Raw genomic sequence first — 23,125 nt, forward strand, 5'->3', positions numbered from 1 at the left:
GCGGACCCACGTGGATTCCCAGGGTTCACCCGAACCTCCTTGGTAAAAAATGACATTGTATATACATAAGATAAATTTTGGTATTTATATAGATATATCAATTTTGAATCCCCTCATGAACAAGAAGCAAGGTGTAGATCTAAGTGCAGTAGATCTCCTTTTAAATTGTGAACCTTGCGTCTAGGAATCGAATTCCATTGTGAACATTTCATTTTTTTTAGCTTCTCTTCATTTAGTTTTAGGACAATCTTTCACCTTTTTTTTTAACGGAGCTAACATTTTGTACCTATAAACTATATACTACTACTTCCTTGGAATTGTGTTTTGTTGGCTTATTCAAACGTTTATACTTTTATTTTTCGAACCCCTTGAATGAAAATCTTGGATCCGTCACTCTATATAAATAGGTACTTAAACTTGTTTAAAATTGAACAGATAGACACATTCGTCCTACGTGGCATCCTACACAATAATTTTGTTTCCATGTGGCGTCCTACATGATTGTCGCAATATAATTTACCTAACTATGGATCGAGTTTGAATCTCACTAAGAACATTATTAAGGTGATTAAGAAGGTAAGGAATTATCATCGACCTTTATAATATTTTAATATTTGAGGAAATTATAACTACAATAAAACCTTTCTAAATTAATATAGGCAGGACCATGAAATAACTATTTATTAATATTTATGAAATATTATTTAGGGATGGAATCTCAAAAAAGTTGAAAGAACCCACTTGTGAAAACGTCATTCATGAACTTGAGATCATGATTAATGATCTTGGTTACCGCAATAAAATGGACTTTAATAACCTATTGGATGAGTGAAAATGATACATGTTCAAAAGTCTAGAGCTTAGAACAAATTGTGGATATCATTGAAAAAACAATGGATGATAAAGTTGAAGATGATTTGGAACCAGTTACGCGTAAGGAAACATTAGCATCTAAAACTCTTCACAATTTTATGAAACAATTAGAAAAGACAACACCGAAACTTTAGGATGCAATAAGAAAAGTTAGAGATGAACTTCAACTAGATTTAAATTTGAACAAAAAAAGAACATAATAGAATCATATTTCATTAAATTTTCTTTGATATATTTGTACTAATTATTAATTTATAATATTAATAGGCCCATATATTTATATATATAGGGCTCTTAATTCTAAAAATATATGATCTTATTATCTTATAGAAATGAGTGATTTTTTTCATTAATCCAAGTTTGAACCGAAGGAAATTATTATTCTAGAGAGATTATTAATTAACCGAGTATTAATTTAGTGAGATTTTATTGTATGTCCTAAATCAATTAAATAAAGCAGAAAATAATCATTAGATAAATATTTGATTAGGATAAAAGTTTATTATCACGAATAAACTCTATTTGTTATTGGGGCAAACCCATCGGTGGCCACCTAAAGTTGGCACTAATTTTCACTTAGACACCTTAACTAAGCTTCGTTCATTTTAGACACCTCATGTCATGTCTTGCTGTGTCAATTTGACACTTTCTGCTGAGATGGCATAGCAAGTGTGCTACACTAACCAGACGCGCGTGAGTGCCTCATTTTACCAAATTTTAATTTTTTTTTCTTCTTCTTCTTCCCCATTGTTTGGCTACCATTTTCCAAGCATAAACTCTTGCCATGGTGAAATAAATTTGACAATGCCACAAACAAAAAGTGAATTCTAGCGCCCATAAATTTTAAGCTCAAGTACTTTCACTTATTTTGTTGTCCTTCTTCCTCCTCAAAATAATTTGAGAAAATCAACATAAATTTCAAGAAGAAAAAAAACACACTAAAAAATGACAAGAAATCATATTTTCAATTATCAAATCCTACATTCACAACAAACAAATTTAGCGTTCCAATCCATTTGTATGCCTTCTCACATCATAATCACAGAAAAAGTCCAAATCAAATAGATAAGCTATATAATTTTTAGTAGAAAGTTTGGGACTCCATATTTATGTACCAAAGAACCAATTTTTGACTTGCATTGACCCAGAAATCCAAAAAAAAAGGAAGAAAAAAAAAACCCCAAAAAGGTCAAGCAAATGCATTACCACATTCACCAAATCAAGCATTCAAACATCATTCTATTAGAAGAAAGACGTTCTTATCTCACAACATTCACAAAGTGATAAAAACAAACAAAAAAAAGTTTCTTCTTTTGACACATTTGGGTGAGGGAGGGTCGGGGGTGGTGGTGGGTGGAGAAGAAAATCTGGGTGAGAGAGAGGGGTTGGGGTTTAAGGTGGGGGTGGGTAGTAGAGAAGATAATTTGGGGTGGGGTGCATATAATTTTCTTTTTATTAAAAGTGGTTTTTAAAAAAAATTATTTAGTTAAAGAAATGTCACATGTCAATGAGTCATTGGAAGTTTTTTTCCTACTCAAGATTCATCATTTAATAATTATTTTTTATATATATGCCACGTGTCTTTATTTAATTCGTCACTTTGACACGTCATCAGCGAGTGTGTTACACACACCTTACAAATTTGACAGATTGTCAAAAAAGTGTCAAAATGACACAATTGGGGATGACATGAGGTGTCTAAAATGAACAAAGCATAGTTAAGATGTCTAACTGAAAATTGATGCCAACTTTAGGTGGCCACCGATGGATTAGCCCTTGTTATTGTGTTAAACTCAAATTATAGTTAGAGTACTACTCTTATAAGGTAACCAGCTATTATTATTGAACAAATTTGAAAAAAGTGGATTTGATATTTGCATTTGATTTCTATGATAAAAGATGGAGTGATATTATTTCTAGACTTGTTAAAAATAATTGGGATAAGGCTTGTACCCTCTAGAGTCTAGACTATGATCGAAATTCTAAATATTATACCTTAACTAAACTAAGGTTCTATTACTTTTTTGAACTTTTTTAAAAAATAATAATTTTGTATATCTTTTGATTTACATGACACACTCCGTAACTCCATGTAGTCGAGGCGATGTTTGGTTGTCACATAAGCCAACAATGTCTACAAAATTACAAAAATTACAAAAAAAAAATGAGTTCAAGAGGTAATAAGACTTTGATTTAGTTAAAATGTGTCTCAAATTTTTCTCATAATCCAGGGAACACCCATGCCTTATCCTAGATTTTATCATCTAAGGGCTCGTTTGGTGTGAAGGATAAATACAAATAGTCCCGGGATAAATATTTAGTGACATTTAATTTAGTGTTTGGTTGGAAAGTTTGGAATAACTTATCTCGGGATAAGTTATCCCTCCAAAATGGTGGTATAATAATCCCATCACAATTTGTGATGGGATAAATTTATTAAATGACAAAATTACCCTTCAAACCCTTTAATCCATAACCTGCCGCTTGACCAACACAGTGGGGTGTTCGTGAGATTGAGAAACGATTGACCAACACAGTGGGGTGGAGTGCAACTTCAGGCCAAGTTGACAATTGGGTGTGTGAAGAAGCCAACACAACATTCATCAAAGATGAAGAGATGTTGAACATGCTTATGAACACGAATCCAAATTTTTGTTCATTTTTTGGATGTCTTTCTACTTCTGTAAGATAAATATTGCTTCTATATATTCAAAAGGTGCAATTGCCTTCATGTTCTAAGAGGAGGATATTTTTGTAATTAAACCACTTATTTTTAGTAAGCATGTAATGGTTATTATTTTTAGTACAACAAACCAAACAATCAATAAGAAATAATGCTAGGATAACTAATCCTACTATAACTTATCCCAACATAACTTATCCAGCATAACTTATCCAAGTATAACTTGTATTCAAATCAAACGACCCCTAAAAATATTGTATTCGACAACTATCTGATTAAGTTAACCAAAAAATAGATAAAATCAATTTCTTATAAAATTAAGAAATCTCCACAAGTAAAACACTCTTTCTTCTTTTATTTCGTATAAACTAGTACTCAAATTTGTGATGATAAAAAACACGGCTGAATTTCAGAGGTTAGATTGGTCATTTCTCATTTTGTGTGAATTATAGAATACAGTACTAGCATAAACAGTAACAGTATTTAGCTATTAATTCATATGTAGTGAACAGCACAAGAATGTATAAATATAGCACAAGAAAAGTATTGTTGTTTAAATTTTCTAAACAACACTTGACCGTCTATAAGTACAATAAGCATGGTCTAAGGATAATAGAGTAATGTAAGCAGATCTTACACTACGGAGAGAGTGCTTGTAAGTAGATCTTATCCTATAGATAAATTGTTTATGATCGATCATTAATCAAGAAAAACCAAATCAAAGCTATTCAGAAAAAGTAGAGGCATATAACAAGCATGTTGAACCTAATTACACGACAAAAAAAAAAAAACAATTGATGGTAGCAAAAATTGAAAGGACAAGAAACTAAAAACCATATAGAAGTGATTAAAAAGTACGAAATCATCACCAACTACACACTTGATAATATTTTGATTTTTGAGTAAATTATAACTAATGGTGAAAATATAAATTAATATAGAAAGCAATTAAATGATCAAGGTCACAAGCAAAGATACAAAGGAAACCACTTACACTTTTTTGTGTATTGTTTCATAATGTATCGTATTGTATTGTGTTATATTGTATCATACGACGTATTGTATTGTTTAATGTCACACATCCATAATTTGAATGATAAACCTACAAGAACAGTAGAGTATGTGGTATAGCTATTATGAAAATGTAGTTGGATAAAAAATGAAATATGATTATTAAATTATAAATAAAGACAAAATGAGAAGAAAATAAGTTGATAAAAAGATAGTGAAAAGAAAATTACTAGAAAAATTAAAAACCCTAATCTTGTGCATGAGGGTCAAGTCTAGGAAAACTCAAGCTATCTAAACACGCTTGATCAAGATACTCAAACTCAAAAAGATGATTAGCAAGTGGTCTAAAAGTTGTGACAGAACGAGCTTGTATGCTAGGGCCAAATTTGGAATAAAAGTGTTGCACTAGTTTATAAAAGATAACTTCACCATCCTTTGTGCAATATAAAACCTTATTAGATCTTACACATGGTTTATTAATCTGACCTATTTTCACTAACAATTTCCATTCATCTTGTTTTATGATCCAAAAGTTCGATTCCATGTTTCCACCATATAAACCAAGGCAACCGTTCAAAGCAGAGAGAAGATACAAATCCATTTCACCTATGAAATCCGGTGTTGGAAACACTTCCAATTCATCAGACTTTGCATTGAAGCGTATAATTGTAGAATTTATACGTACATGTTGGAAAAGACCTTTACTCTTCCAGATATGCCTATATTGAGTAGGTATAATAGTGTTATCTAAAGACCAATATACTCAACCTTTAGTGCTAATTCCATCGGTTATACTCTCACAACACTCATCATAAAACCAGCTATCTTCGATTTTCAAATCTTCTAAACTTTGCTCTAATATAGGGAGGGTTTTTTTCATCGTCCAAAAATTCGTATTTGCGTAGCAAACAAGATAAAATGATTTGTAAATCAATATAATCTTGTAATCATCAGTAGTAGAATTATAACACAACCCGCAAGTATTAGGAAGTAATGATGAGTCATTCAAATATGGACACACATATATTTTGTGTCGTCTTATTGATGGATTCTATAAAACAAATGTATCGTAGGCCTTATGCGTGTATAGTAGTACCAATCCATCGTGTGAGCATATGGCATGAGAGCTCGATAGAGGAAGCTGTTGCTTTTCTATGATAATTTGGGGATTTTTCCATTCTACAAAGTCAATTTTGTCAACGTCGTTAGTATAAACACTTCTTCGTAACAACAACTTAAAGCATCCCAAAGCTCTAGATTCATCACAATGCGCTTTCTTGAATTTATCGTCCGAGATTATTGTATTCCATAACTTAGAAACAGATTGAAAACGTACCAAAGTTTTAACAGACAGATTAATAAGAATGGAAAATAGAATATCAAATGGAACTAAGGTCATTATTGTGTGTGATGCGGAAGAGTGGAGCAACGTATATTTTATTAGGTTTAAACCTTATTTATATAAGGTTAATTAATGTAGAAAAGAGAAAAAGTTTAAACCTTATTTATATACGTTAATTAAGGTAGGAAAGAGAGAAAAAAAATCCCATGAAGGATTCTTTTTCTTTAGTGGTTTGTGCTAATAGAGTTTGCTATATTTCCCAAATCAATTAAATAAAGAAGAAAATAATCATTGAATAAATATTTGATTAGAATAAAAGTTTATTTCGCTATATTTCATCACGAATAAACTCTATTTACTATTATGTTGAACTCAAATTATAGTTAGAATACGATAAAAGTTTATTTTGTGATAATTATGGAATGATGTTATTTCTAGACTTAGTTAAAAAATAATAATTTAAAACGTCGTCTAAAATATTAAAACATTTGGTAGAAATTTGACTTTATCAATCCCATAATGCTATTTATTTTTATTAATTCAAATATTTGATCTCATGAAAAAACAAAACAATCATTGAATAAATATTTGATTAGGATAAAAGTTTATTTCGCAATATTTTATCACGAATAAACTCTATTTGTTATTGTGTTGAACTCAAATTATAGTCAAATTACGACAAAAGTTTATTTCGTGATAATTATGAAATGATGTTATTTCTAGACTTAGTTAAAAATAATTTTAAAAAGTCGTCTAAAATATTAAAACATTTGGTAGAAATTTGACTTTATCAATCCTATAATGCTAGTATTTATTTTTATTAATTCAAATCTTTGATCTCATGAAAAAACAAAACAATCACCCTCCGTGTCTATCTAGACATGGAGTAGTTCTGAACAATAATTGAAGCTAAATTAAGAAAAAATAAATTCCATCTTCATAACCACATGATATATAAAATTTTCAGAATTTTCATTGCTCTCGAATACTGTCAGAAATGATACATTACTTAATGGGAGAGATGATGTATCTGAGATAGAGAAATTAGTAGAGTTAAGAAATTTCTCTTCAAAATCTTAAAAACTTTAGTCTTCATTAAGTCTTAGAAAAGTAAAGGTATCTAAACATGTTGGCTCTCGATAGACACACTCTGAACAATAATCATGTGGTGTATAACACTTCTTAACATAAGTTTGTTCTCTAGGGTTAAAGATAGAAACGTAGTGTCGTTTTGGTCCATGAAAGATAATTTCACCATCATTCGTACAACATAAAACCTTATTAGAGCTTACACATGGCGTAATGTGAGGAAATTTCATTAATAATTTGCATTCATCTTGTTCCATGATCCAGATGTTCAATCCTATTTTTTTATTTCCACCAAATAAACTAAGGTGGCCGTTCAAACTAGACAAAAGAAAAAACTCCCTTTCCCCTATGAATTCCGGTGCTGGAAATGAATTGGACGCGTTTCATTACTCCCTTTCCTCACATTACGCCAGGTGTAAGCTCTAATAAGGTTTTATGTTGTACGAATGATGGTGAAAAAACTACAATTGTAGAATTATTAAGCTCGTGCTGATGTTTACGCACTTGCTGGGAAAGAAGTGTCCTCCAATAAATTGATGTAGCCAAGAATAGTTGATTTTCCCTTCTTTTAAACTTTGATCTAATATAGGGATAGTTTCTTTCACCATCCATAAATTCTTATTTGCATAGCAAACAAGATAATACGATACATAGATAAATATAATCTTGTAATCATCTGTGGTAGAATCGTAACACAATCCACAAGCACTAGCAACTATGGATGAGTAATTATTTATATACGGACACACAATAATTTTGTGTTGTCTTATTGATGGATTGCACAAAACAAACGTATTATAGGCGTCTGGCGAGTGTAGTAGTACCAATCCATCATGTGAGCATATGACATGAGAACTTTTCAGAGGGAGCATGTGCTTTTCTATGACAATTTGAGGATTTTTCAATTCTATAATATCGATTTCGTCAACACAGACAGTATAAATATTTCTATTTCTTCGCCTATGTAACAAGAACTTAAAGCGTCCCAAAGCTCTAGATTGATCACAATGTAATTTCTTGAATTTATTATCGGAGATTATTGTATTCCATGACTTAGAAACAAATTAAAAACGTAATAAAGATTTAACGGGCAGAGTAATAAGAATGGTAAATACGATATCACATGGAACAAAGCTCATGATTTGTGTGTGTGTGAGATGCAGAAGAGTAGGGTTTAATTTATTTTATATATTTACGTTAATGTAGAAATTGTTATTGTGTGAAAAAAAGGATTCTTTTCCTTTAGTGATTTGTACTTGCTATATTTTCCAAGTCAATTGTTATTGCGTTTGGAACTCAAATAATAGTTAGACTACCAATCTTATAGGTAACCACTTATATTATTTCTAAACTTGTTATAATAATCTAAAAAGGTTGTCTAAAATATTAAATCATTTGGTAGAGATAACTATTTAATTGTTTGTTAATTTGTGTGTACGTTTGTATAATTCATATACGTTTGTATAATTCGCGTGTATTTGTATAATTGAGTGTTATTTTCGTCCATATTTGTATAATTTGGTTAGTGTTGAAGAAGAAGGAAACTGACGATTGGAACATGTCAAAGGAAGTAGACTGACGTGTCTACATCAAGTGTTGATGAAGAAGGAAGCTGGCGATTGGAACATGTCAAAGGAATAGGTCCAACGAAGCACTGTTGCAGAATTAGAGTCGCACTAGAATTAAACTACTTCTATTAATTAGGATTAGATTACGATTAGGATTATAGTACAACTAGAATTAGATTATATATAAAGAAAAAAAGACAAATAATATACCCCCGAACTATCGTAAATGATATGAAAACAAAGTCATATTTAGGCAAGAAACTGTGAAATATATGGTTGAAATTAATAGTATTGAACCATCCACCACCAGCATCCACTCTCAATAAAAATAACAAAAAGGAGAGAAAAGGAATTATAGAAATATAGGTAACAAACTAGTCACTAAGTAGAAAGTAAAGGGTATACAAAATGTGAGTCCGAAATCAAAAGGGCAACAAATTTTTTTGAAAATTCCAAAAGGGTAACTCAATTAATTATGAAACCAAAAGGACAACAATTCTTAACATCGTTTAAATTAGGTTTTGTAAAATAAGGCTCAAATTCCAATGAGCCTTGCGGGTTGGTTTTTTTTTTTTAAATAAAAAAATTATTTTTTTATTTTGTTGTTTGTTAAAAGTCTAATAATAATAATAATACATAGTTGTTGATATGATGCATAAAGATAGTTTAGACCTTATTGCTAGCCATTACTTTGTTGCTTTTCAAACGAACTAAATCCAATAGTTTAGACCTTATTTACTACTTAGTTGATATTTTTTTTTCTTCAACTTTATTTATGTGAAATTATAATTTGGTTTATTCACTTGCAGAATGATAAAATTCAGCCTTCTTTAGTCATACTTTATTTTGGTGGAAATGACCTATTGATGAATATGTTGAAAACATGAGAAAAATTATACTTCATATCAAAGTAAAAAAACCAATATACCCTTTAAATAATTTATAGTAAACATGAACCATGCATATATATATACATATATATATATATATATATATATATATATATATATATATATATTTGTAAAAAAATGATAGAACATATAAGGGACATGATAGAAAATATAAAAGACAACACTTCTAGAGATTATCGTCTGTCTTGATGCGGTTGTTGTTGTTGTTTATGTCTACCGGTTCTACAGGTGGTGGGTATGTGTGGCCTTGTTGTTCTTCGAGGGTTGTTGATGTCCTGCCAAATTATATTTATTACTGAATTCTATTAATATTTTATAAATGTCAAAATTGAAAATTTATCGATTATAACAACATACATATTGTTGTGAAGGTCCAACTTCATCATCATTTTGATTTTGTGACATGTCATCCTGGAATAAGATGTAAATCATTAACATATAATTTAATATAAATAAAATATTCTATAAATTATTTAAAGAGTATATTGTTTACCGTCGAAAAACTCAATCTCCCAGAATGAAATGGTGAGTTTTGAAATTGACGTTGTTGTACAAAACCGTAATTTCCTTCATTGAATTCTTCAAAACCCAAGTTTGCAACATTAGGAGTTTGAAAGCCACTACCTTCTTCTTGTGTGTAGTTGGGCACACTCGTAGATACTCCAGCACAGTTAAAAACAGGGTAATACGGGGTGTCGAAAGTAGCCAATGATAAATTTGTGTTGGCCTTATATTGATTTCCCGAAAATCCCGTATGATGTTCTTCTATATGAACACCTCCCGAATTTGATGTTGTTGGTGATTGATTTTCATTTGGTGGAGTATAATGTTGTTGAAAGTTCAACCTTGTGTTCAAATGAGCAGCATTCATAGCATCTCTAGAATAAGATGTCATTTGTCTTGCAATGTCTCTCACTTGAGATGACTGAGTATTATCATTTTCTATTGTTTGATTCATTCTATACAATCTTTCATGTCTCATATATATATATATATATATATATATATATAAAGGTCAAACGAAAAAGTCAATGATATTTTAAAAATAATACATACCAATGCCTCATATCTTCCTGCGATTAGTTGATATCCATGTTGGACAACATGTTCTGCATTTGCAATGAACTTGCCTGAATGTCGTAGATACCAATTGAAATAATCAATTGGATTTGCTTGATGATTTGTTTGTACAACATGTTGATAACGTTCATTCCATGTATTTTCAGTGTTGTCTTTTATATTTTCTAGCATAAACAACAACAACAACCGCATCAAGACAAACAATAATCTCTAGAAGTGTTGTCTTTTATATTTTTTATCATGTCCCTTATATGTTCTAACAATTTTTTACAAATTATATATATATATATATATATATATATATATATATATATATATACATATATATAGAATTGAAGTTTTCGAACTCCAACATATATGCATGGTTCATGTTTACTATAAATTATTTAAAGGGTATATTGATTTTTTTACTTTGATATGAAGTATAATTTTTCTCATGTTTTCAACATATTCATCAATAGGTCATTTCTACCAAAATAAAGTATGACTAAAGAAGGCTGAAATTTATCATTCTGCAAGTGAATAAACCAAATTATAATTTCACATAAAAAAAATTGAAGAAAAAAAAATATCAACTAAGTAGTAAATAAGGTCTAAACTATTGGATTTAGTTCGTTTGAAAAGTCACAAAGTAATGGCAAGCAATAAGGTCTAAACTATCTTTATGCATCATACCAACAACTATGTATTATTATTAGACTTTTAACAAACAACAAAATAGAATGAGAATATTATTTTTTTTTAAAAAAAAACAACCTGCAAGGCTCAAAGCCTTACAAGACTCATAGGAATTTGAGCCTTGTAAGACTCATTGGAATTTGAGCCTTGTTTTACAAAATCTAATTTAAACGGTGTTAAGAATTGTTGCTTTTTTGATTTCATAATTAGGGATAAGGGTCTGAAAAATACCTCAACTTTGGTCGGATTTGCTGTTGCGATACTAAACTTTCATAAGGACCTATTACCTCCCTAGACTATTTAATACCGTATTTTTTACCCCTTGAACTATTTAATAGTGTATTTTAAAGGTATATATGTGCCCACGTGGACACATTACTATTTATAATTTTGCATTATTTTTTATGTCCACGTGGACAAATATATATGTTTAAAATACGATATTAAATAGTCTAGGGAGGTAATAGATCCTCATGAAAGTTTAGTATCGCAACAGCAAATTCGACCAAAGTTGGGGTATTTTTCAGACCTTTATCCCTCGTAATTAATTGAGTTACCTTTTTGAAATTTTTGAAAAAATTTATTGCCCTTTTGATTTCGGACTCTACGAAATGTCAATATGGTAAAAATATTCCTATTTTAAATTGTATATTTTTTTGATATGGTAGTAGAATAAATTACTCCCTAAAACTACTTCTATTTTAAATTGGACTCTCAAATATGTGTGCTTGATTTCATCATTATTTTAGAGAATTCAAAATCAAGTATAAAATCTATCCATTTTTTTTTCTATTAGTAATCGTTGTATTCATTACGAGTCATTTGTATTCAAATACTACCATTTTCTTAATCCAATTATATTCATTTATATCCTAACGATGTATGCATGTATTTCAAATTTCTTATTTTATTCACTCATGATTAGGGGTGTTCACGGTTTGGATAAAAACCGATTCAAACCGATAAACCAAACCAAACCGATAAAATAAAACCGATTTTATTTGGGTTTTTGATTTGGTTTTAGATTTTTGAAAATCGATAGTATTTGGTTTGGTTTGGTTATGGTTTTATTCGAAAAAAATCGAAGAAATAACTGAACCGAACCGATGAATTATATACATATATTTTATTAATATACATACTTAATATATTATTTTTACAAACAATTTTAAAGATCTTATACATATTTTCATTAAAATTTCTTTATAATTTACTTATTGAAAGCAAAAATACCCAAGATGAAACATTTATCTTATTGATTTCATGTATATGAGTATCTATGTCAATTCTTTGTAGAACTGAAAATGTTATTGTCTCTTCCTTCTAGGCCAATATAGTGAATTTTAAAGCTTTATTGATAGTAAATTTAGTGATTGAAAGTTTCGTAATTTAAATCATTCTAACTATTTTTCATTTTGAATGAATTGTTGTCACTTTTTTCACATTTTAAATGAATTGCTTTTTTTTTTTTTGTGTATAGTTAATAACCGAATAATCGAACCAAACCAAACCGATAAATGTATATTATATTTGATTTGGTTTGGTTTTGATAATTTTAAAACCGATTAAGTTGGTTTGATCTTGACCAATAACCAATCCAAACCAACCCGTGAACACCCCTACTCATGATCATTTGTATACAATTTTTTTTTTCTAAATTTCCTTATATTAATTGTTTTCATTTGAGTCAAGCCAGTAGTTGTAGTTATTTTTGTTAAGAAAAATTGTAAATTTTTTTTGTACCTAATGCATTAAAATCTCACGTATTTATTTATGTGTAATTTAATTGTTTTTATTTGCATCAAGTGAATTATTGTATTCATTTTGTTTCATGAATTTGTCAAGTTTCTATGTATACCTAAATACAAAAATGCATATATCAAGTTTCTTTGTATGCCTATATAAATACAAAAATGCATATATTATTATCTAGCAGTTGATTCCAAATACAAGCGAATAGAAAAATTGCAACTGTTAAAAGATAAACAAAATTGTAACTATGAAAACAAATACAAACCAAAAAAGAAGTTACTTGATTGTAAGAAATTTTTTGAAACGTTGGAGATTCACATTAAGAAGTGGGTGCACCTTAGTCAAAATTTATTTTAAGAATAGTAAGTATTTTTTTTCCTTGTATCAATTATAGATATAAGTTCTCTAACACCATATTAATTTGATTCAGTCATGAGGTGTGAATCATAGAATGCAGACCTAATTAAGATCAAGGTTAATGTATAATTTCTTTGTGAGTATCTAAGCGTTCCATTTCAATTTGTTTGGCTTGTTTCGGCTTGGAACATAAACCTTTATAACAGCGACAATATTTAGCTATTGATCCATATGTAACAAAACACAAGAAAGTATATCTCATGGCCAACCCAATTAGTAATAGCAGAGACTCTGCTCTCCCAAGGCGACCCCTTTCGGATTAAGCAGGATTCTCAGAAGAAAATCAACTGCAACTCAACAAAAGGGACTTCCTCTATGATGATTTTTTAAACTTTACAAGTAACACAAAAGAACTTGTCCCAATTCAATGAAAATCATCACATGAAATGAAAACAAAATCCAATACTGATAAAAAAAATTAGTTCTGCAATAGAATATCAGCCACAACAGGATAGTCTTCACTTGTCAAAAGCAAGAAAAGACTTGAAAGACATGGTGGCTGTAAATGTAGCTTATGTTTAATGTTAAGTACTGTTGTCAAATTGTCTAAACAGCACTTGACCGTCCATAAGCACAAAAACTTCTGAAAATCTCAGAGAATAAGCTACCAATTGGTCATCGATTTTGAAGTTGTGTTTGGACATGCATTTTACTTGGAAAAGTATGAACTTTTGCAAGTGGAAGTCCACAAAAAACTGAGCAAGATTATGAAAACTTATGCTCCCTCAACTGCATAAATTAAACCTTTTCCTTTTCTCTTCAATAATCTCAAACAATAAACTAAGCAGTATTGAAAACACAAAACTTGGCACAAATTATTAGTTTCGTTTTGACAGCCTTAAACACCCCTCTACTCCCTAAACTTATATACACCCGAAGTCACATAACATAACAAGGGGTCACAAAAACTTGTTGGAGCATGAGAATCATACTAAAAAGTAAGAGAGAATTGATGAAAACACCCCCACTTAATTTGAGAAAAATTTAGAAGAGTATTTCACTCATGTTGCAAAATCGAAATGTGTTTTAAGGCTATCATTGGTTCAAAAACAAAACTAATAATCTACGCCTAATCGGGTGTTTTCAGTACTTGTTCTCTTACACTAAGGATTAACCAAGAATTCATAATTATCAAATCTTTCAGATTCCAGAAAAGATTTAAGCTTTTTAATCAACCACACAAAGTACCTATACAAAGAAACTATTTAATCAAATAGGAAAATGGCTTCAGAATTGCAGAATAAACAGCAAGGCCTATGGGGCCATTCAGTCCCGAAAGATGGTGTTCTTTTATTACAGATTTCATCACCAGCCAATAACACAACGAAAAAGCAAAACAGATTGGTAAACAATTGGAATATATTTCTCATGGCCAGTCCCAAGATATAATTGCAGAGACTCTGCTCAACAAGGCGATAGGATATGAGAAACACCCTCTTCGGATTATAAAAATCAACAAAGAGGGTTTGTTTTTGTGATGATTTTATACATATGGGTCATACAAGCATAGCAAACAAACTCGCCCCATTTCAAAATTGAACCATCACAACAAAAAGGGAAAAAATCACAAAATTATGAGATGAAATTAGTAGACAAGTACCATTGTAAAAAGGAACCCATCTGTGGATTCATCTCAACGGTTGTCTGGCCGCCGCTGAGTTTAAACTCAGCATTCCATCTTTGCACTATCGCTCGAGGCTCCACTATTTCAATAAATTTTAGCATAGCCTTTATGCGTGTGCAGTTACAGTTACTCTCATGCATAAAGCTACAAATGATGCAGAAAAAAACTATGGAAACACTGAGAAGATAAGGAAGCCATTGATAGAAATGCCGTAGATAAAAACTATGGAAGCCATTGATGTAATTCGAAAAAAATTGATTTGAGGATGGAAAACCCTAGAATGATAAATGTGAATGAGGGGGAGAGAAGATTTAAATAGAGATTTGTTTTTATGGGCCAAATTGTTGGGTAATTCGATTTGGGCTGATATGTTAGATTGGGGAAATAATTTGCAGGCCCAAGTGTACAGATAACTGATTTGAGAACAACTATTTAAGGTAGTAATAGCTGAAATTCACAAGTTTTATAAGTTAAGTTATTTTAAAAATAATTTCAGACTCAAGGATTTGAGCTCTCAAAAAACTTAGTCCTATGGGTTTGAAGTTAGTTTTGTGATACAATGCGGTTAGACAGAGATGTTGAGATGGATGTGCGGACATAATGAGGATATCTAAGACAAGGTGAAAATGACCTCCATGGTGGTCAAGATGAACGAAGTCAGACTAAAATGGTTTGGACAAGTGAAGAGGAGAAGTGTAGATGATGTGAAAGGTTGAATATAATAGGTACGAGTACAATGAGAGGTAGAGATAGGCCAAAAAAGTATTAGGGAGATGTGTTTATACAAGACATGATACAACTTCATCTTATCTAAGACATGACCTTATATAAAAAAATGTGGAGATCACATATTAATGTAGAAGGTCACGATAGTAGAGTGTTGCTACTCATGCATGCATTTCTTTTTTATTGTTTATTGTATTTTGCTTATAGCACTATCTTTGATGTTATTGTTTTCGTTTATTAGTTACTCTATTTTCTTCATTATCCTTTTTCTTATACCTGCTTTAATTTGCACTTGTGTCGAGAGTTCTCCAAAACAACCTCTACACCTTCATGAGATAGAGGTGATAAATTCACTGTGGAATATCATTGAATATATTGTTATTGTTGATATGATGCAATAAATAAACATTAGCAGATTATCAAACTACAACAATTGAAAGCAAAAACTGAAGATAAATTTTGATTAAAATAATCAAGTATATGATTATTATTATTATATACAAATAAAATATCCATAAATTTTTCACTTTTTTTTTCTGTATAATTCTTTTATTTATTTTTAATCCGTGTATATAAAAACAAGTCTGTGTGCAATGATACCCCTTATCCGACCCGAAACAAATATACAGAGTCCTTTTTATTCACTCTTCTCAGTGAAAAAAGCGACTACCCTTTCCTCATCCCTTACACCCAAATTCTCCTCTCTACCAATGGAGTCCCTAACTCTTTCTACTTCTCTATCTCCTCACTGTTCCTCTTTCAATCTCCGCCATACCTCTCTTCCTAAGCTTTCACCCACTTTTTCACCATACCCATCTCGCAAAACCCCCTTATCCCTCAAATCTTCACTCACTTCTCACCAACCCACTTCAAAAACCCTTTCTGATTCTGCGGATGATAAATTGTCCTTGCTACTTGCATCTGCTCCTCAGAGCCCGGGGATGGCTATGCGTGGTGCTGAAGGAGACGCAATGGGGCTGTTGCTTAGGGAGAGGATAATTTTCTTGGGTAGTAGCATTGATGACTTCTTCGCTGATGCTATTATTAGTCAGTTGTTGTTGTTGGATGCTCTGGATTCCACTAAAGATATTAGGCTCTTTATTAATTGCCCTGGTGGCTCACTCAGGTATTTCTAATTATTAACATAGGATTAGAATTTATATCTGAATTTTGAAGTTGGATTTGTGACACCTTTGTCCTACAAGGTGAATTATTGAGTACCCGGAGGCAATGAGCTCAGTGACTCATGTAGTCGAGCCCAGTTAGTTTAGGATTGAAGTGTAGTGTTGCAGTAGTCTATGTTGCTCGGACTCTCCAATAACTTGTCGCACCCTCCAAAAATACACTACTTTTGAAGGATTTGATGCGCACCCATGAACATTTTGAAGAGTTTGAGCAACATTGGTAGTAGTAGTAGTAATTGTTGCTTGGAAAGGTGTTACCTTTAGGGTAGCGTGTGGTTGTTTTGAAGGTGCAAGCTACGTTTTAGTTTTTTTTTTTGTCTTAATTGAATATGCTGCTGAAATTTGCCTTATGATGTGAAGTTTATGTAGCACTTCACATGATGTCTGGTAGTTTAGAGATCAGACTGATGAAACATTTCTGTAGCTAAAATGATCATTCAGGAGGAAAGACATATGTCTACATCATAATTTGATGTAGTTGGATATTTCATACCGATTGTAAGATATGAACTCTGATGTTGAATATGCGGACCATGTGTGCTGTGTAAGACAAGTAGCACGAATGTATGGTGATTAGTTATTATTTGATAGGTAAATGTGGTGGTAAGTTATTTTCCTTCCGTAAAAACATCAATGCCAGTCTTGAGATGATACAAGAACTCTGACTTTCGTATAATGTGTTGATTTCGAGTGATCATGCAGCATGTTTAATACAAGTTGCAGAAATATGCGGCAATAAGTTATTTATTTTTTCTTGATGAAGAAGTTGTTTATTTATTTTCCTTTTTGTCTTGGGGAGAACTGGGTATATGATGCAGCGATGAGTTTAATGTATACTTTTTCAGCAACCCTTTTAGCTTGTGAGGAAAGGATAAGAAATACTTTATTGTTATAGCTTCATGTCAATTCTATTACATCTTAAAGCCATCACACATGGAACTGGGATTAGATTAAGAATTGAAGAACAAAAAACTTCAGATTAATTAGTGTAACGTAATTTGGAGACTTCATGCTAATGTGCTGAAGGAATTTATCATAAAAAAAAATGTGTGTGTTGATGGAATTCCTTTCTTGAATAGAAGTGGTGCATGCTAGAATTATACTAGATGATAATCAGTGGTGCTCAGGGTGAAAGAAATACGCAGGGATCATACTCAAAATTGGCAAAGCTGATATACTGTCTATATCAGCTCAATGTGATATGACACTTTTTTTTCTTACTTGAGGTAGAGGCATTTCCAGTCTTTATAATGTTAGTTCAGTTTGGATACAGGTTTACTGAATTGCCTGTATGTTGTATATGTTTTCCATCAAGTATCTGAATATCACAATATGATCAGAAAGAAAGAAATAGTGCCAAACTTGGAACTACAATAACAATTATACTGTTTCAATGCCAAACTAGTTGAGGTTTGTTATATGAATCCTCTATTTCCATTTTTCTTTATTTAGGCCCATTTCATTTCACTACAATAAAATTAGGGATCCTCTAAAACTAGATGTTCTCCAAATCTCATGGTTATCTTTCACTTACAAATCTCTAACCTAACTAAAATGAACCTATCAAAATCCAGACGTTTTTTTTGAAACAGGAAATCAGACGTATGTATCAATACAACGAATTCGCAGGAGATTGGGTATTATTCAAACTGTCAAAACAAGGGATTGACAAGGGATATTGTTAACTGGGTTGTCTAAAGTTAATTTGGTACGAAAGTAGGTGCATGTAAAGACCTTGCCGAGGGGGATAATTTCATAGACCTCCCACTCAAGTTTTGCTTTGTAACACTAACCTCCCTTGTGGCTTATAAAAACAATATTAACCTACCTTGTGGTTTAGGATACTGCATTTACCCCCTGTGTTTTTCTCTAAAACAACTCATTTAACCTATTTATCATTAATGTAAAAAAATTCCTCTTTTCTAATTAATGAATTTATGAATATCTTCTTTAATAATAAAAATCTAATTCCTCTTCAATTAGTTTCTCTTCTTTCCAAACAGCTTCTCTGATGTCTACAATGTGTGAAGCAAATAAGGATGAAGATGGCTCCTCTATAAGATGTGTAGTGGCGAAAATAAATTAGGTTCCCTTGAGCTTGGATATTAATATCTCAAGTTACTATCTCCATTGTAAATCTGCTATTTCGTTTTTCTCGTCATGGGTTGCAAATGACTAATAGTTGCCGTTTGTTTTCATTTAAGATACACATCAAATTTGACTGAAGGGTTTATGATCCTCTTCTGAGTAACCTTTGAATGGACAGATGACAAGTTTTGCTCTCTTATCTTAGGTTCCATTTCATATTAAGTTGATTCTCTTATGATTATTAATCTTCCTTTAATGATCATGAACCCACTCACTGAAAGGGTAGAATAGGCAGATTGTAATTTTTTTCTTACATTAGTGATAAATAGTTTAAAAGAGTGTTACAAAGAAATTAAAACAAGGGAGGTAGCGTTATATCTTAAACTACCTGGAGAAGTAGTGTTACGAAGCTAAAATGCAAAAATTGGAGGGAGGTCTTTGAAATTTCCAAAAAGATGTATGCAAAGATGGTCCGGAAGGCAGACAAGTTTGTAACGTGTAGGAGAGGAGAGCAAAATAAGTAATCCAACTTTGATTACTGGTTGAATCTTTGATTAAGAGGAAAAGGATAGCTGCCCTCTTATACTAACAAGCAGGGGTTTGATATAGAAATAATTATAGTGTCTATATGATCTACTCTTTGGTGTCTATGAAAGTTTAGTTGAGACTGTTGAGCAGAACATGCATTATCAGTTCTTTTCAATTGCATTTATTTTAGCAGTGTCAGTTTTTGAGAGCAGATCCATGGTATATAAAGGTCATTGTACACTCTTTCCCTTCTGTTTCTTTGATTTTGTCAAGAAACCGACTATCTAGTGCTTCTCTTTTTTGTTCCACTTGCACTTATCTTTAGCAGATGAGTGTAATGGTCTCTATGCTTTTCCCTTCCCCCAGTAACATCTTTGATCTGTTCATTTGAGTTGATAACTGAGTGTTTTGTAACTGCATCGTAACATTTGGTTTTCCACTCACTGAACATTATAAGGATTTCAGAGTCAGGTCCAACTTCGATCTATCCATTCTGAAGGCTGAGTGAACATGCGAGGCCCATACATCAAAATTTAGTTTTTCAATTCGCAAAAATTTCAGTTGTCAGCATTCAATTGATTATCTTAGTTTTCTTCACGCATTCATGTCAATTTGTTAATGAAAGAATGTTGAATCTTTTGTAGAAATACTTTTACCTTTTCTCTCTTTTGATCTACCTCTTCCTGTTTACCAGCGCAACAATGGCTATCTTTGACGTTGTGCAGTTGGTGAGGGCTGATGTATCCACAGTCGCACTTGGCATTTCAGCTTCCACAGCTTCAATAATCCTTGCCGGTGGCACCAAAGGAAAACGCTACGCAATGCCTAATACTCGAATTATGATACATCAACCACTTGGAGGTGCAAGTGGTCAAGCAATAGATGTAGAAATTCAAGCCCGAGAAATAATGCATAACAAGGACAATGTTATCAAAATCTTTTCTAATTGCACTGGACGATCATATGAACAAGTTCAGAAAGATATTGATAGAGATCGTTACATGTCCCCAATTGAAGCTGTAGAATTTGGGCTAATTGACGGTGTAATTGATAGAGATAGCATCATTCCACTTATGCCTGTCCCTGAAAGAGTTAAACCTACATTGAAAAATCAAGAAATGATCCAAGACCCTCTGAAATTTTTGAACCCAGATATCCCTGATGATGAGATCTATTAGCTGGTGCAACAGGTACCTCCTTTGTTTTCTGTGTATGTTCCATAATCTTGACAGCTTATGAGTGGAGTCAAAGAATATGATCAACTAGCTACATTGCACTCAACTCCAAAGTGTGTCTCTATGGTTGAGTCAGGTTACATCACAGAAATGAGGATTGAGTATGGTTCTTCTTAGGCGTCTATACTTCTTTTAAATTTATAAAGGAGTGTTCATGTTTACTTATACACGTAACTGGCTATAATAATTTGCTTGATGGGTAATATCTGTTCCTTGCAGTAAAATCCACTAAAATAGAGTGGATTTTAGGTATTTATGTTGACATGTAAAATATTCGTTAAGGGAAACCGCAGTTGGGCAAGATTTAGAAGTTCAAAGAGGCATTAACGTCGAAAAGAGGCTAAAGGGGAAAAGTTCTGTTTGTTGCTCACTTGCTCATTCTTATGGTAGGAATTTTATAAATGTTATGAATGCTAGAATCAGTCATTTGTGTTTAAATGAGCTTAAATAGAGTGACATGGTCAGTGAGGGTTCATATATCCAATCCCAACTTGCTTGGAATTGAGGCGTAGTAGTATTTGTATGAATGTTGGAATTAGCAAATAAAGTAGAATAAGAACAAAGAAGAGCCAATGCTACAAACTCTATGCAATGATCTACTCTACTATATTGTATTTTTTCAATGAGCAGTAGATTACAATTTATTTATCAAAAAAAAGGGAACATTTTACAAACATCAAAATTAGGTCATTATTGGAAAGAGGGTAATCATTGCATCAACACTTACCAAGTACATTTGAGCTAGATGGTAAAGAAATCTATGTTGCTCAGACTCTTCAGTATATGTATCTAGGCACTACGAAGGAATATCAAGATCTACCTATCAGAAAAAAGGAATATCAAAGATATAGGCCTTTTGCAGATATTCAGTTACATGTGAAAAAATTGCAAAATTTGCTTCTTCAAGTTTATGGTTGAGTTGAATTTTAATGCAGACAGTATGTGTTACATGTCTATTAGATGAACCCCCTAATGAATTGTTCAAAAAGTTATACAAAAATGTAAATAAACATCCCATGCCTTGATAATTCTGGCAGATAGTTTGTTATGAATCTGTTGTTGGAGGTAGAAGTTAATCTTGGGCTCTTGCAAGGGTCAAGTAGATGTTATTTTACAGTATGCTTTGAACTTTTAATTTAGAAGCAGCCGTTTCTGTGAAATGGTCCTCCGTGGAAGACCAAAAACAGAAATGGAAATGAAAAAAGTCAAAAAAGGGAGAGAACAATAAAAAGAAAAAGAAAAGGATTGATGTTAGTCATAGAAGGGAAGTGCTCTCAAAAGACCTACTATCTCATGGAATCCATGCAAATATATAGCATAATGGAAACAAAAGATCTATATAGGTGATACAAATTTGTCCGAAATATGCTTGTCAATTAGGACATTTACTTTAGGTCATATGCTTTCTAGAAGTGTTTTTAGCCTTGTTGCAGATTTTTATGCAAGAAGAAAAATCTAAAGTTTTTATTTTTAATTTTGTATAATGTTGGTCTGAGATAAATGGAGAAACATGGTCTGGGACTTGGGGTGGATTCATATGGTCGACCACAAAGTTGAGGTGTTCTTCTGCTTGCTCAATCCTGTAACAGCTGATCTCTGCTTGTTCAATTCCTGAGTCCCATGTCTGAACATGATTAAGTGTACGCAATGTAGGTAATGGGATTTGGAAAGTGAATGGGGGATGGGGTTACTCTGTGCATGGGATCAATTGTGGGACTGGAGTTGCATTTGATATTGCCAACTGCCAAGGGACATAATTAGTTACACAGGTTTATTAATCAAAACAAATGTGTCCATTCTTTTAATTATCAATATGCTTATTTGTTGAAATGAGTTTACTTTATGACACAAATGTGATTTATGATTTGCTTAATTACTTGAAACTGATGTTGTTATAGCTGATGCATGCCTTTTATCAGGTAGGGGTGGCTCTTGGCTCAGAAATATCGCATACCTGAACATGCAGCGTTATCCTCATCGCTATTGTTTGTTGTAGAATTTTCTAGGAGTTACAAATGCAGACCATTCATTCAGGGGAAGATTTTGGAGAATGAATTGCAATGAATTTGATATTAAAGCCATTATTGACATTTTGTATACCCTTTACTTTCTACTTAGTGACTAGTTTGTTACCTAGATTTCTATAATTCCTTTTCTCTCCCTTTTGTTATTTTTATTGAGAGTGGATACTGGTGGTGGATGGTTCAATACTATTAATTTCAACCATATATTTCACAGTTTCTTGCCTAAATTATGACTTTGTTTTCATCTGTCCACAACTTGACATTGGAGTGTGGGTCGTTAGGTTCATGAGACAAGGTGAGATGTTCCAAGAT

At 31.8% G+C, this 23,125-nt stretch overlaps 2 protein-coding genes and 2 non-coding genes across 7 annotated transcripts in view; 1 reads left to right on the forward strand and 3 right to left on the reverse strand.

The window, feature by feature from the left end:
- LOC125826461 (60S ribosomal protein L13-1) overlaps window positions 1-23,125 on the reverse strand; it is a 196,701-nt gene that overhangs the window by 27,898 nt on the left and 145,678 nt on the right. The window lies entirely within an intron of this gene.
- LOC125827231 (small nucleolar RNA SNORD96 family) lies at window positions 14,627-14,719 on the reverse strand. The gene has a single exon (XR_007442981.1). It is a non-coding gene; the product is annotated as a small nucleolar RNA SNORD96 family (small nucleolar RNA).
- On the reverse strand, window positions 14,975-15,148 carry LOC125827238 (small nucleolar RNA snoR143). The gene has a single exon (XR_007442988.1). It is a non-coding gene; the product is annotated as a small nucleolar RNA snoR143 (small nucleolar RNA).
- LOC125826458 (ATP-dependent Clp protease proteolytic subunit 4, chloroplastic) lies at window positions 16,416-22,954 on the forward strand. Of its 2 annotated transcripts, none has more exons than XM_049505792.1 (3): window positions 16,416-16,880; window positions 20,249-20,744; window positions 22,709-22,954. In XM_049505792.1, the coding sequence occupies exons 1-2, from the start codon at window positions 16,465-16,467 to the stop codon at window positions 20,730-20,732; spliced, it is 900 nt and encodes a 299-aa protein (XP_049361749.1). In that variant the 5' UTR covers window positions 16,416-16,464; the 3' UTR covers window positions 20,733-20,744; window positions 22,709-22,954. The 2 variants fall into 2 exon arrangements, with proteins under 2 accessions (XP_049361749.1, XP_049361748.1); XM_049505791.1 differs by having other exon boundaries at window positions 22,713-22,954.

The sequence above is a fragment of the Solanum verrucosum genome, unplaced genomic scaffold (genome assembly GCF_900185275.1).
Source record: "Solanum verrucosum unplaced genomic scaffold, falcon-dt-bn FXZP01000060.1, whole genome shotgun sequence".
Lineage (NCBI taxonomy): Eukaryota > Viridiplantae > Streptophyta > Magnoliopsida > Solanales > Solanaceae > Solanum > Solanum verrucosum.